Genomic DNA, 15,971 nt, shown 5'->3' with positions numbered 1-15,971 from the left:
CCTTTCTCTTGTTTGGCATTTTAGCCTTTGGCGTGTTGCCTTACTCACTTGATGATAAAGCTGGAATCGTTGGTTAGTGTTTGTTGAAGAAGTCTGCCGAAGGGTCGGTAAAGGAAGTTGCTTCTTGAAGATGGTCACGATGGAGACAAGCGGGAAAGTTCGTCATTTTTACTAAGTTTAGAAGTACTCAAGGGTCTGGGTATTGTCTATTCTATAACTGTGAATCTTCGTTTAGTAGTTTCCTGGGTTTGGCTGCCCCGGAGTGGTTTTTACCTTGAGGCGCTTAAGGGTTTTCTACTTCGTAAACAAAATCTAAGTTGTGGTTTTGTTTGTTTATTTTTTTCGCTGTGCATGTTTAGTACTTGTTGAGATGGTGCAGTTTTACTATTGAGATTTGGTTATAAGAGGTAGAACACGATCCATATATACTTTCAATTGGTATTAGAGCAGGTTCACTCATTTTTTGACTAACGTCTTGAGTGTGTTTGTTGATCTCTTAGATATGGAACCAAATACTCCTTTTTCTTTATCTTCTAAAGCTCCCATTTTTAATGGGAATGATTATGCCCACTGGAAAGTTCTTATGAGAGCCTACTTAAAGGGGCTTAATGATAACATATGAGTTACTATTGAGAAGGGTTTTGAAAAACCTGATGGTGATTTTGACAAATGGAGTAAGGAAGATACTATGAAGAGCAACTGGAATAACTGAGGGCTAAGTTGCATCTTCAACTGTGTATCGTTGGATGAGTTTTGACGAATTGCTCTTTGTGAGATCTCAAAGGAAGCATGGGATATTCTTGAGAAAACCCATGAAGCTTCAAAGGGCATGAGAAAGGCCAAACTACAAATGTTGATATCTCTTTTCAAGACTGTGAACATGAAGGAAGATGAAACTTTTGGTGAGTTCTACACCAAATTGAGTGAGATTGTGAACTCAATGCGAGGGCTTGGCGAAAAGGTGTCTAAAGTAAAAGTGGTTGAAAAAATTCTTCGATCACTCCCTCCTCGTTTTGATCCCAAGATTACTGTTGTTGAGGAAAGCAAGGATGTAGAGCTGCTTGATGTTGATGAACTGGTGGGATCTCTCATTACTTATGAGAGCAGGAGATTCTCTCACAAGGCTAAGAGCATGGCACTTAAAACTACTAAGAAGGATAAGGAAGTAGTCTTTAAAGAATCAAGTGATGATGAGTCCTCTGACTCTAAACCAAAAGCTATGCTGACTAGGAACTTCTAGAAGTATCTGAAGAATGTTAAATGGACTGGAAGAAAACCATCTTAATGGCCAGTCAAAGGAAAATCTCAGAAAGATCCAAGAGATAAATCCTACAGAGACCAGAAATCTCGTTTTCCTTAATGCTATGAGTGTCAGGGATATGGTCACATCAAAGTTGGCTATGGAAACCTGAAGAATGCAAAAGAAAACGCCATGAATGTATCCTTGAGTGATGAATCATACTCAAATGATTCCGATGACCAAAAATGTAAGAAAGTTGCCTGCGTAACACTCCCTACTACCATTCAAGGTTCTAGTGGTTCTGGGTCAGCTGAGATAGATGGCATCTATAGTGCCCCAAATTTTTAAAGTCTATTTTAGAGATATTTATTTGGTGATGATTATTTTAATATTCATAGTAGCCAATGATTTTAATTATTGAGAAATCTATGGTGTTATATGAATTTATGGAAAGTGTTAACTAGAGAATAGTAATTTGTGGAATAATAGAATAGTAATTGGTAGAAAGAGTATCATATGGTAGATAGAATAGTGATCGAATGTAGAATAGTTAATGGTAGATATAATAGTATTTAGTATGTAGAATAGTAAATGATAGATAGAAGAGTAATGGAAGGTAGAATAGTTAATGGTAGGTATAATAGTATTTGGTAGGTGGAATAGTAAAGGGATGGTAGAATTGTAAATGAAAGGTAGAATGTTGTGTCAAATACCCACCTAAATTAATAGGCAAATACTTGGTACGTTTTACTCACAGGTGCATAAGATCAAACGATAGTATAGCAGGTAAATACGAGATCATTTCCACGAGGATTGGTAAATTATATTTAGAAGTAATTTCCTATTTAATTAATAGATAAAATTCAATTGTCACGGTTGAATTAAAATAAAGAAATAAAATAAAGGACAAACTAAAACTAAAAAGGATTTGGGTTTTGATATCCACCACTAATCAGACTAATTAAGATAACAATATGCTAATGTGCCAATCATACCGGTATATTTAATGTTTGCCAACCTAAGGGCATTGGTGTCTACTCCTTAAACTATTGATTTTTCTAAGCAACAAATTAGGCATAGGTGTATACTCAAATTCTTTTCTTTCTTAAAGGATTTAGCATAGATGTATACTAAGTTTTTCTTTATGAAAGCATAAATCTGTTGAAATCGACAAACACATGAAGCCTAGGACATGAGTGTATACTAAGTTGTTCTTTAAGAAAGCATAAATCTGTGAAAATTGACAAACACATGAGGCCTAGGGCATGGGTGTCTACTCCCGGTTCCCCATGTTGATTAACCCAAGAACTCGTTGTAAGATTCTTTTGTTACTCTATTAAACCCAGGACTCGGTCATCCAAATTGATTTAATTAACTAATCCATATCACATGCATATGTTGATCAGGCAAACACATATGAGGAATTCAATAAAACAGGAATTAATCAAGTTATACACCAAAATATAATCGTAACAAAGGCGCTAATATTGAAATCCTAAAAAGACATGATTAGGGCTTCAATCTAGCCCCAATTAAAATATAAACTACATAACAAAATAAAAGGTGGAAGAGAAGAAAAAATCAAACTCCTCTTGATCTAGCCTTCAGTTCCTTTCCAGAGCTTGTGCCTCTTTTAGCACACATTTTTCCAGAAGCTAAGAGGTCTATTTATAGGCCTCTATAAATCCTAGAACCCCTAGTAAACCTAGAAAATTCGTAGGGTTTAGTCCTATTACAAGTAGGACTTGGAATACCCTAATATGGAAGGAAAGGAAATTCTGGCCACAGCTGACTTACTCTTCACGCACGAGTGCGCTCGATCGCAGCCAGTGTGCACTCAATCGCAGGACTGCAATCGATCTCTGGTGTTGGGCGCTCAATCGCAGGTGCGATCGAGGATGCTACTTGTGCGCACGAGCGCACACCTTGTGCTCGTCTAGTCCTTTTGCTTGTAGTGCTCTTGATCGCAAGTCCCCTACGATCGATCGCACTACCAGAGCCTCCAACTTTTTCCAAATTTACTCTTTAAGCCCAATACTTCCAGCTTTGCTTCATTTTCTTTCAAAAGCCTACAAAAACATAGAAAATACAAAAAAGAAATAAAATGACATAAATTAACAGTACTAAGGAATATATAAGTTTAAGGCCTAAAATATGAATATTTTGGCACTTAACATAGAATAGTATTTGGTTTTTTTCCTATAAATAGAGCTCCCCCTTCACAATTTCACCACTCCTCTCCCTTCTCTTCCACATATTCTTCCTTTTTCCGCTTTCTACTCAGTCTTTCTTCTTTCTAAGAGTGTTTACACAGAGTAGGGAGAAAAAGGGCAAGACAAAGCGCTGCGAGAAAGAAAGAACACGAAAGAGAACGGACTTGAGAAATTAGTTTTAGAAAATATACTAGTAGTATTAGTCAGATTGGAACAACTAGATTCTTTAGACCACTTTTAGCTTCAATCTAGAAGTAAGTAAATTCACTACCCTTTCTAAAATTACTTCATGTCATGTTATTTATATATTCTTGTATTAAACTATAAATAATTATTTTATTTACCATCATGGAGATATATTGCATGCATGAAAGATTTCTAAATGAATTATTTAGAAAGCTTATATTTCTTTTAAATGCTTTCTAAATACAGTAAGTTTATATTTGGAAAAATTTTTATTTTTAAGAAAAGAAACTTGAGAAATGATGATGATTATAAAAAAAATAAAAAATAAAAAAATAAGAAAGATGGTAAACCCTCCTACATGTTGCCCTAAGATGCAACAAGAGAAGTACAAAGAGAAGTACAAGAGATGAGATGAATGTTTATAAAATGATGGCACATGTACGGAGGAGAGTATTTTTTAGCCCAAAATAAGTAAGAATGAGAGGAGTTCAGTACTGATACTCGGATGGAGGCAAAATCACTAAAGGAGGCTATGCAAGAGAGTGGTATTCCATCAACATGACCGTTGAGTGCACCAATAAGAGTTAATTGACGGTCGGACATAGCTGAGGCCACAGTTCAGTGACATGGTCACAATGATCCACAACCCTCGTACACAGGGGTAACAATGTACATGGGCCCTATTATGAGATAATGATTAAAGATAAACGCATTGATGATTTATAACGATGAATTATAATGATGTTTTATGATATTTTTTAATGATGAATTATGATGGTGATCTATTGCTAGATGTAATAGTATGTATATACTACGGGAGATGCAACTGTACATATATATATTATTGAAAAACTAGATCTAATTTTTCAAAACTAGATCTAAAGCCCAACCAATTCCGGGGAGGCAAAGAGTGGTGCAGCACAGTGAGGGCGGACAGAGGCAACGCATCATAAGCAAATGAATGATCAAAGTACCTAGACTGGTCGAAAAAAACCAAAAAAAAAAAAAAAAAAAACTGAAAAAAGAAAGGAAAAAACAAGAAAGGGAGGGGGAGGAAAAAAGGGGAGTAGGGGGATCATGGTTTATATTTTGGTTTGTAGTATCTAATGGTGTACATAGTTTTACATCATTAAAATATAGTGCTAAGTTATTTAATATTTTAAATAACATAACAACATATACACTATTTAATTTGTGATATAAATTTTATTCAAATTGGGTTGTAGGAATTTTTTCAATCCAGTTTGTAAAAGTGTCATGGGTTTCTTTAGCATATAAAGAAGCACATATTTTTTAAATAGCAATGTGTTAAGTATTAATTAAGTGGTTAAATTTATCTCTTCCTATCAGCTTAAGCTTTTAAGACAAGTGGTAATTTAATACAATGCACACATGGGACTTTTAGAATTTCCTCCTAGTTTGTAAAAAATTGTCCTTAAATTTGTGACTAATATTATAAACTGCGTTTTTATCTCACAATGCTAACGTGTCAATTACACGCAATCCTTAGATTAGTCATTGATTTTTTTTAAAAAAATATCAACAGTTGGTTGAGAGCTTGAGACTGCCGCATCAATGTTATAAAATAGTTGACGAATAAAAATGTGAATTCTCACATTTATATGAGTTTATAAAGTTTAATGTAAACCAAGAGATATATCCTTTCCATGTTTCTTTTATTATTTTTTTGTCTAAGGAGGGAAGTGGGGAAATGATTACAACAAAAATAAACTAGAAATGGATGGCAACCCGAACAACATACTCGAATCAATCAGAAAACAATGCAACAAAATAAAAACCGAGAACCGTCGAAAATGAATCAAATAAATAATCCGGTCCTGATCCTTCAAAAGAAAACAAGAAACAAAGGCAAAATACGAGTCGCAAGAAGAAAACCTGCAAATAGAACCACCACAGAACTGGCACTGACACCACAGGAAACAAAAACCGCGCGACCAGAAAGTAAAACAAGAAAGGAAACCACACGGAAACACCCCAACAACAACTAAACCAAGCAGATAGCGTTTCTTGAAATAGAGAAGTGATCCTCGTTCCTCGTTCCTCTTATGAAAACAAAGACAAAAGACAATAAATGTTTCCGTTTCCTCTTATCAAAACAAAGACAAAAGACATGAGCAAAACAACAGATTTTTGTTTACGCCGGTGGTGGTTCAAACAAATGGCCGGCGGTGGCCCTCCGAGAGTCTTGAACGATCTGCAATATAAGAATCAGGCGCGTGGTTCCTCTCCTACTACTCCATACTATAAATTATATATATATATACACACAATAATACAAATGCCATATATTATGCCTTGCCTCTCATAGGTATAGTTATCTAGACGATGATGAAACAGAGTATTATTGAGTCGTTTCACCATCCTCTCCAATAAATAATCACAAAATATCATTTTCTACTTCATTCTTTTTTTAAAAAAATTTTATTGTTTATTGAACCGGCTAGTTAAAAGTGAGAGAAATGATTAAAAGAATAATACATAAGCTATAGCGCCACCAATCAAAAAGTAAAATATGTGTTTTAGATAACAAGACGACAAGCTGTTGGACTTAATGTTTGCTTCTTTTGTTAGTTAAATATTTACAATATGGAGGCTTTAGAGCATTGGATCGGGAACCCTTAGGGAATTCGAGGGTCTCAAATTATGGATCTCGACCGTTGGATGAACAATTTAATAAAAAATTATAATAAAATATTACTTTTATTTAAAATAAAATTAATGAAAAACTTTTAAAAATTTGTAAATTTTTTTGTGGTGGCCGACCACCACTATTAGAGGCTAGGAGTGGCCGAACAACCCCCAAGGGAATAAAATATGTTCAAAGCCACCCCATGGCCCTTGGGGGAAGATCGTCCACCCCCAACCGGCCCTTGGGGGTGGTTGGCCACCCGCAAAGGCCAAAGGCCAACTATTTTTTATTTTTTTTTAGCCCTTAGGGTGGCCGAGCCACCCCCAAGGGACAAGGGGTGACCGAAGCCACCCCTAGTGTTTAAACAGTGGTGGCTGGCCACCCCCTGGAGGTGGTCACCACAAAAAAAAAAATTTACAAATTTTTTAAAGTTTTTTATTAATTTTATTTTGATTTTTTTTTAAATAAAAGTAATATTTTATTATAATTTTTTTAGTAGATTGTTCTGGACCCCTAGATCACATCCAACAATCCAAATCCATAATTTGAGGCCCTCAAATTCCTTAGGGAATTCGAGGGGATCCCGGTCCTTAGAGTATTGCTAGAGATGCTCTTAGTTAATTGGCCAAATTTTAACTAATTGCCTCAAATACCCCTTGTATTTAACTAAGTAATGAATTTTTAAATGCTTCTACATCCGATTAACTATATTTCTATTTATTCTATTAAAATAATATTTTATTTTTAATTTTTTATTAATTTTAATTCAAAAAACCATTTCCATGAAGAAAAAAAACACCAAAAACAACCAATCACCCCTTGAAAAGTGGGAAAAGATTTGAGAAAAAGAGAAAACTGGTGAGAGAAACAATAAAAAATAAAATGGTTCCCTTAAAAAGTGCTTCTACATTTAGCCTTTTTTTTTTTTGCTTGTCCAAGCAAATATCTATTTTGCTTTTTTTTTTTTGGGGGGGAAAGTCCACATAACCCCTTCAAACTACCACTCAATTGACAATGTCCCCCCAAACTTTCAATTGTGACAACGTCCCCCCAAACTATCAAAAATTGGCAATGTTCCCCTCAATGACGAAATTACCCTTAGTAAAATATAAACAAAAATACTAAAACTTCTAGAAAAAACCTAAAACTAACAAAAAAACAAAAATCCAAACTTGGCCAATTTTTTCTTTTTTAAAATCAATTTTATAAGAAAAAAATTAAAAAAATTCGATTTATTTATTTATTTTATAAAAATTGAAAATTTTCGTTATTTTATTTTATAATTTTATTTAAATAAAAATTTACGTTTAAAAAAATAAAATTTTTGCTTAATAAAATGAAATTTTTTGTTTTTTAAAACTAAATAAAAAGTTTTTTTTAAAAAAAAAAAAAAGAAAAAATTGTTTAAAAAAATTGTTTTTTTTTTAAATTATTATTTTGAAATTAAATTTTTTCGTTTTTAAAAAAAAAATCATTTTTTTTTTAATTTATAGGGATATTTGTCTTATTGAGAAATCTATAGGGGCATTTTTGTCTTATTGCTAGCCTTGGGGGGTCATTGACAATGTTTTGGTAGTTTGGAGGGGACATTGTCACAATTGAAAGTTTGGGGGGGACATTGTCAATTTGGTGGTAGTTTGAGGGGGGTATGTGGACTTTACCCTTTTTTTTTTTTTTTGCTAATCCAGTGTAAGAAGTTTTTTACAAATTTAAAGAGTTATTTTAAATAAAAGTAATATTTGACTCTTCCATTATGAATGCTCTTATATAAGATTTTTACATTTCGATGTTGTTCCTCGTTACCTTTGGCGAGCAATTGTACGTAGCCAAGCTATTTAATTGTTGGGCATTTTATATTCCAAGCCAGGATTTTTATATTCTAACTCTCTATCCCACCCTCGCACCTCCTTCACCAAGACACCCCCAGAAACCTATTAGGAAACTCAATACTTTTTATTTATTCCCTCATTATATTTTTCATTGATTTTATTTCTGATATGGTTGTTATTTTCTTAAATTCCTTTTATTTTGTCAAATTTGCATTTATTTCTATTTCCAAAATAAGTGCAATTTTTCTCTATTTAAGATTGTAGAGGTCCTATGGCCGATTCATGAAAAAGAAATACAACTTAGCCCAAGGCATTTAGATGTTGATCCCTTTAAAGTGATTAACTGGAGGTTTGATGTCCTCGAAGCAATTGATCTATCCCTTTATTTGCTTTATTTTATGAACTTCAACGGATAAAAACACTCAATTTCTATCATTTGCTTTCATAAGAAGTGAATCTAAAACAAGCGGTGGCGTATCTGTCGAATGGTGTGGTTACCGAGGTGATCGAACAACCATGGATGCGTGTGGCAATATAGGCAGGGATCTTTGGCCGAGCATTAAGGCGCTTGAAGCGTGTAGAGTTATAGTGAGAACTGTAAGAGTCTATAAGAAACATGCTCTAATACCATATTAAAAATATAAGGAAGTTTTGATACCATGTTAAAGTTTGTGGGAAAAAATCTAAAATAGGAAATAATAACGGAAACAAGAGAGACAATAAATTACGGATAGTTCAGCGTTAGAAACCAATGTCTACTATTCTGAATAACACTTAAAACTACATTGTGCTCTCATTCACGTGATTGTTTACTTATAGTTGAATAAGTTGACCTATGCAAACAAACCTAAATCGATTTATACTAGGAAACATAAATCAACCTACACTAGGAAATATAAATCAATCATATAAATATCAAAATATATTATGAACATATTCTAATAATTATATTTTTATAGATCATACAACTTTTGAGTTTGTTATATATATTTTTTCTTTTTCTTTTTGGTAGAGATGTATGATGGGGAGACAAGAAGAGTGTTTGCAGATTTTGGTTTATTGGATGAGCTATTTAATCTGATTGAGGAATTCCTTATGGTTTAGAATAATGCATTTATTTCCAACCCAAATGCCATTGAAGAATTGACTCAAGAATTGGGTTTGATTCAAGAATTGACTCAAGAATTGGGTTTGATTCAAGAATTGACTCAAGAATTCTAACCTGTTCATGGTTTAGAATAATACATTTACTTCCACTATTCAAGAACTGACTTACAACCCAAATGCCATTGACATTACAGTTAGGTTAAATGATTTAATAACATTAAGGTCTTGTAGAATATACTTAGTTGGTTGTTGATGAAGGTGGCAAAAACAAAACAAAAAAGACTTTCTAATCCCGAATGAAAGTAAGATTGTTGAGTTCATCTCATCTGCTTCTTGGCAGCCAAAATTCCCATGAACAGGTTACAGACATAATAACATAGAATGCATAAACAACAAAAAATTTGAAGAACTCAAACAAGCAAGGGTCATCTTTCCCCTTCTGGGTAATGAAAAGGGAATAGGAACAAGAAAAGAAACAGGCTTATGCTTCATACTTGCAGAGGTTCTCAAATCCCATGTATTCGTGCCGTTGAATCTCCGTAATCATGTTTGATATGCCAACCCCACCTAACAAACACACAAAAAAAATCTTTTCAGAATCCCAGTTCACATATTTTGAATTTATGGAGAAGTGTAAAAGGGAACAATGAAGCTCACCTAGTGAAATTGCACTAATAAATATAGTGAAGGCAAGAATAAAGATGATTAGAGACGCCCTTCCAAATAAAATGATCAACTTTCTCACAATATGCTGCCCTACTAAGGCTGCAATAGTAGCCACGACAGTGAAGTAGAGAGCTGCCACAAAAGTTGCAGATGATCAAGACACAGAGATTTAGATGAATCAAAGACCCTTTGCCTTGTGAAGATGTTAGTTGATCCAAAAAATGAGAAAAGCACAACTGTAGATAATTATATGGGTGTTTTGTGGTACAGAATTACCATAAGGGATAGGAAAACGTTTCAGAAGGTAGTATTCCACAACAGACATAGATGAAGAGAAGGTCATTCCAAAGGTGGCAGAGGCACTAGATACCTGCACAAAAGTTATAGATGACATAATTGTAAACAACCAGATTCTTGTGCATCTTTTACTTTTATTGTCCAGCATACTCAACCAATTATCCAAAAGGCTTTTTCTGTTTTGAAAAGTAAGAAGGAGATGAGTAAATTTCTATTAGCTTGACTATTAGTTTCCAAAATGTTCACTACTTTCCAGAAATTAGTTCCAAAAACAACCTGTACATGAATGATTTTGTGTATTTCAATGAAACCCACAAACTCACCTGAGGGGGGACTCCCAGCTCCAAAAATAGAGGGCCCATAACAAAGCCACCACCAAGTCCAAGCAGACCACCAACTACCCCTGCAAGTATACCCATGATGCAATAGATAACCAGCTGATGGACTCGAAAATTTGTCCCTGCATCTCCCGCCGATGCAATTACTCTGTGTCCCTTGTAAAGGCCAACTGCTTCATACAAAGATACCCCAAAAGAAATAGGGATCTGTAGATGGTGTGAGCTACTTGTGCTCAACAAAAACTCATACACATACAGAGAGTAAAGAACATAGGAGGCCTTTAATGTCAATAGAAATAATACCTGCAACAAGTTCCATATCCAGTATGCTGTCGAACAAGTAGCTGTATGACTCTGTTGTCAATGGGAGATGACTATTTAACAACCATAAACCACCCATTGATGGTGCTTAATCAAGAAGACAGGATAGAACAGTAGAAGAGACAATACCTTGGCTATCTGAATGGCAAGGAATGCAACCCAAACAAAAATGAGAAGTCCAAGTTCCTTCCAGTAAACATTCTCAAGAATAGTTACCTGCAATGTTTATATTGATTTTAGCTTCCAGAATTCTGTGGTACTGATAACAGCTTACCAGGGTATTCTTACCTCTTGTTCTTTGGTGTCCTTTTGAATGCCATTTCCTGGGCCACCAGGAAGAGGCTTGTATTCCACTTCTGCACCATCAGAACCTGATAGACACGACAAACCTAAGAGCTGATTTCACAAATCAACTCCAAGCAATCCTAACACTATGATTATATATATATATAATTAGAGGAACAGTGGATCAACTCACGATTTGACTCCAGTCGCTTAGCAGCCTCCTAAAATTTGAAAATTTGATCCAATGGTAAGCCATTAATTTTAGTACTAATAACAGAAAACATGATATTTTTAAGAAATTTTTTCTTTTCTTTTTTTTTTTTTTTTTTTTTTCTAATTTTTAAGAATTTGAAGAATTTGAAGTTGTCATTAAACATGATATTCTAGAGAAGACATGATTTGTTGCAATAATTTTCTTATACAAGGAACAAAATTTCTCTTTCAAATGTGATGAAAGAAAACATATTTAAAACATACAAAAGAGATTCCATTTCCAATGGAGAGAACATGGTGTTAAATCACCACGTGTCCCAAAGGCATAAGCTAATAGGAAGAGGTAAATTTAATCATTTAATAAATACTTTAACACATGGCCCAAATTCAAGCATCTCTGTGTAAGAACGATTACCTTTTTCATAATTGTTTCCCTTTTCCATGTTTCAACACCCTTAAAGAATGCCTTTGTTGATGTGCCTGCAAGCCACCAAATTCAATCAGGGTATTGTCAGAGCAAAATGCCTTACAAGAGAAACTATAGTTCAACTAGTCAATAGACTCAATACCAATAAGGAACTCACCAAAAAAAAAAAAAAAAAAAAAAAAAAAACCCAATACCTATAAAGAGAATGATAAGCAAAACAGTGACCATCCAATCAGCAAATACAACATTGAAAGACACTCCAATACTAATGCCCAGCATGAGCATTGGTTGGATGAGAAGTACCAAATCGTAGTCAATGATGGGCATTTCAAGTATTGGATGCCTTAGCTTAAGGTTGTAGTAAACAGTTGAGACTGCTCCACCCATGATCATACCTGACACAAACAGATGGAATTTATGACTTTGTTAATTTCACCATAGTTTAATGTAATAATGGATTCCTTCTGTGGTTCAATTTAGTTCGACAAGGCATTTTACAAGGAAGCAACCATGCAAACAGCTAAATAATGTCTTCCACACTAGAAAGACAGCCAACTCCAAATTTACTAAAAAATGCCACCACATTTGGTACACTGGAATGATGATTATCTGGGAATATGAATTAGCATTACGAGGGATACAAATTGCTTGAATGGAATGGCCATTCATATTCTTTTGTTTGGTGAAAACACGAGAATGACCAAATTTTCTAACTAGAATGGAATCAGATTTCCCAAAATATTCCTACTTAGAAAATCAACAAAGGAATAGCACTTCCTCTTCCTCATCAGTGCAACCTCCAAGCATTGCACAAGGGTGTTTGGACCACCCGATCTGGTGATTGTGACCACCAAATCGGAGTTCACTGTTGGCCACCGCCTGACCTAGGCCATTGCCGGCTACACCATCCAACCCGGCCTAGCGACAGCAATTATAGTAAAAGAGAAATGTTTACAGAGAATGGATAATGCATTTACAGTATATTATAGTAAAGAGAAGTGTTTTCTATGATAAAGTGTTTACAACATGGTTTTATACGAAGGAAAATGTTTTTATAAAAGGATAAAGCATTTACAATATAGTTTTATAGTAAAGAGAAATGTTTTATAAAAGGATAAAGTGTTTACTATATGTTTTATTGTAAAAGACATATTTTATATCAAATGATAAACTGTATACAAAAGAAAAATTATAACATAGTGTTAAATGTTTTTAGTAGAAATGTTAAAGTATTCATGAAATGAATGCTTACGGCAAAGCGATTTTATTTTTTTCATTAAAACGCTATTCGTTTACGATAAAAGTGCTTTCAGAGCAATTATTTAATGGATTCATCAAATTTGTTTTATGTATGGATGCATGATCATGAGATATAAAACGTTCATTCAGTCGCACACATGCACTAGCTTATTTGTTTACTTCATTCTTCCACCTGTAAATATTATTTAAAAGAAAAGAAGAACAGTGCCAAAAAGCATGATAAAAACGATCGACAAAAGGTCAAGACTTCGAGTTAAAGCAATAGTAAAATTTAAGGTATATATTATGTTATGGTTCTGTGTAAATTTGTAAGGGAGCAAAACAATATGTATGGTATAATAGTTTTGAAAATTACCATGCAAGGATTATTGATTAGACAAGTTAGTATTGGTAACATTATTTTATAGTTAATTAAAGCTATAGTATACTTGTATGAATATAATGAAAAAGTTATAAATTTATCTGTTGCTCCAGCTTTGTGGTTCATGCATTGTTTATATTTCCACTGCAAAATGGTAGAATAATATTTTAAAAGTCAGAAGAACATGGTAGTAGAACACCCAATATTATTTTATATGAATTAATTTTTAGGGCATTACATATTCCATTCTTGGTGGAATACTTATTTCACCCTTTTTTAGAGAAATAATTATTCCTCGTTTTAAGAGAAGAATAATATTATTTATACGTCTGTCATACAGCTGAAATGGTGTGATATGGGTAATTCATGTCATCAAGTTATATAGCAGTCGTATAACAATCTATTAAATAGCATTACTCTTAAGAAAATAGCTATTTCTATGTGCAATCAAATAACGGAATAACTATTTAATGGGAAAAGTTCATGTGTTATTCTCAAACTATAATCCAATTGACCATATCCTCTCAAACTTTCAATTAAGATTTAAGACAATGTCCGCTCAAACTATCAACAAGTTGTCAATGTTCCCGCAAGGCCATACAAAGACAAAAATGACCTTAAAAATATTTCAATAAGACAAATATTCCTATTTAAAAAAAAAAAAAAATGCTCTGATGAATTGGCCAAGGCAATTTCTAGCAGCTGTGGCTTTCCAGCAATGGGAGTGATATTCTCGCTGGAGAGCTTTGTTTCAAAATCATGAACCACCACCCACTATCTTTTCCTTCTCTCTTTTTCAAATGTTTTATTTTTATTAAGACTGTTTTTGTCATTGGAATATTGATAATTTTTTTTATAATTTTAAAATATATTATTCTAATTAAAAGCTTGAAAAGACATTATTAAATTAATTAGTAGTTTAAAAACTAAAAAGAGCAATAAACTTTCTCCATTTATTTCATTCATGGGGAATAGCAATTTCATTCATAAATCTATTTTGGCGTGCCACATGTACCCTTTTATATAGTTTCTTTTCCTTTCTTTTTTTTTTTAATAAATTATGGTTCCTCTCTTCTACCATTCTCCATCTTCCGGACAGATTTAAGAATATACTTTTGAGAAAAACAGACAATACTACAAAAATAAATCTTGTCTTACATTTTGACATGGCTGTTGCCGACTTGGGATCAAAGCCGACAATTAGGGTAAGCATAGGAACAAAAATGCCACCGCCACCAACGCCACCAACACTCCCAAATGATGCTCCACAGAATCCAATTATTGTTCCCACAACAATTTGCCACCCAAATTTCATCTCCTGTAAGATTCATTACATTTATACCATAAGATTCATTACACATCTAACATAGGACAAGTGAGAATATATAGCTAAAAATTACTTCTTCTTTTTTTTTATGTCTCACAATAATTTTTTTTATAACATACGAAAACTTTACTCAGATTAATTGCAAGTCGCAAATACATACTGTACAATGATTCTCACTATTAATCAAACTCTTATGAGTAACGGACCCACTCGCCTGAACCAGTTGCCAGTAACCCACAAAATTTCACCTCGGACAAGTTAAGCAGTTTATCATCATACCCATACCCCAGAGGCAACGGTCAATTATTGTGAGACAGATTATTACTGTCTCACAATAATGAGAGTTTTAATTAATATTTCTATAATAAATATTAAAAAAAAAAAATCTAAAAGTTGATTGAAGCTAATAATGTAAGATAAAAATGTATTTTTAACAATTTTTTTTTTAAGAATTAATTGAAAAAAGCGTCGTGGAGGGAGTGGAAAAAGTGAAAATTGGAACATTACCGGCCAGACGTGTTGATAACCCGATTTATCGGGTTGCCATAAGAAATTTACAGCTCTGAGAAAATAACTGGATTCAGTCCCATTGAATGTTGAAGTTCCGATTCTCAGATCCCTTTCCGCCGAAATAAACACGAAAGCCAACAGAAAATTCAACATCACAATCCACACCGATCTCAAACCCCACCACCATTTCCCTGCAAACTCAGCCATCCGATTCTGATTCTACCACCTTATCATACACACGTGCACACACACACTCTCTCTCTCTCTCTCTCTCTCTCTCTCTCTCAGTTTCTATACAAAAACTGTGAATTCTGGGCAGCACCCAAGTGCACTTAGGCTCCGTTTGGTTGCCAAGAAAAGAAGCCGGAGAATTTGAAGTTTTTTTTTCTTCGTGTGATGAGTGATCGATTAAGAGCCGTGGCAGGTATTTGAGGACTGGTGGAGAAAGAGTGGGAATGAAAAAAGCAAAAAGGTGTTTGTACACGCGCAGCATCTGAAGATTCCACCTGCAAAGCAAGAGAAGAGGAGAGTGGGGATCGAGGGCAAAATGGGCCCTTCAAAAATGAAAAAATAAAAAAGAAACCAAACATGTGAGAGATATGCGAACAAAAGTCAGCCGTCATCATCAACGAAACAGGCTTGTAGATTCACGTTATAAATGTTCTTGTTGGGATGCAATTTGTTGATATGCATGACAACTTATAAAAGCAACTTAAAAATAGCTACGGATAAAGTATAATA

General features: G+C 33.9%; 1 protein-coding gene across 2 annotated transcripts; it reads right to left on the bottom strand.

The window, feature by feature from the left end:
• Positions 1-9,326: 9,326 nt before the first annotated feature.
• LOC132189543 (sulfite exporter TauE/SafE family protein 3) lies at positions 9,327-15,727 on the bottom strand. Of its 2 annotated transcripts, XM_059604283.2 has the most exons (12): positions 15,228-15,727; positions 14,552-14,711; positions 11,967-12,167; positions 11,761-11,825; positions 11,326-11,353; positions 11,136-11,218; positions 10,977-11,063; positions 10,830-10,880; positions 10,512-10,733; positions 10,168-10,261; positions 9,883-10,023; positions 9,327-9,792 (listed from the first exon to the last, which is right to left on the bottom strand). In XM_059604283.2, exons 1-12 carry the CDS (start codon positions 15,435-15,437, stop codon positions 9,707-9,709), a joined length of 1,428 nt encoding a protein of 475 aa, XP_059460266.2. In that variant the 5' UTR covers positions 15,438-15,727; the 3' UTR covers positions 9,327-9,706. The 2 variants fall into 2 exon arrangements, with proteins under 2 accessions (XP_059460266.2, XP_059460267.2); XM_059604284.2 differs by lacking the exon at positions 11,967-12,167 and having other exon boundaries at positions 15,228-15,726.
• Positions 15,728-15,971: the final 244 nt, after the last annotated feature.

The sequence above is a fragment of the Corylus avellana genome, chromosome 9, assembly GCF_965113065.1.
Source record: "Corylus avellana chromosome 9, dhCorAvel1.hap1.2, whole genome shotgun sequence".
Classification (NCBI taxonomy): Eukaryota; Viridiplantae; Streptophyta; class Magnoliopsida; order Fagales; family Betulaceae; genus Corylus; species Corylus avellana.
Note: the sequence above shows the minus strand (reverse complement) of the source record. Positions and strands in the feature narration are given on the sequence as shown.

Coding starts and splice junctions, on each gene's coding strand:
- LOC132189543 (XM_059604283.2), bottom strand. CDS start 15,437: ATGGCTGAGTTTGCAGGGAAATGGTGGTGGGGTTTGAGATCGGTGTGG. Junction 11,826..11,966: donor GCTTATCATTCTCTTTATAG/GTATTGGGTTTT, acceptor GGTGGCTTGCAG/GCACATCAACAAAGGCATTC. Junction 10,024..10,167: donor ACGTTTTCCTATCCCTTATG/GTAATTCTGTAC, acceptor CTTTTGTGGCAG/CTCTCTACTTCACTGTCGTG.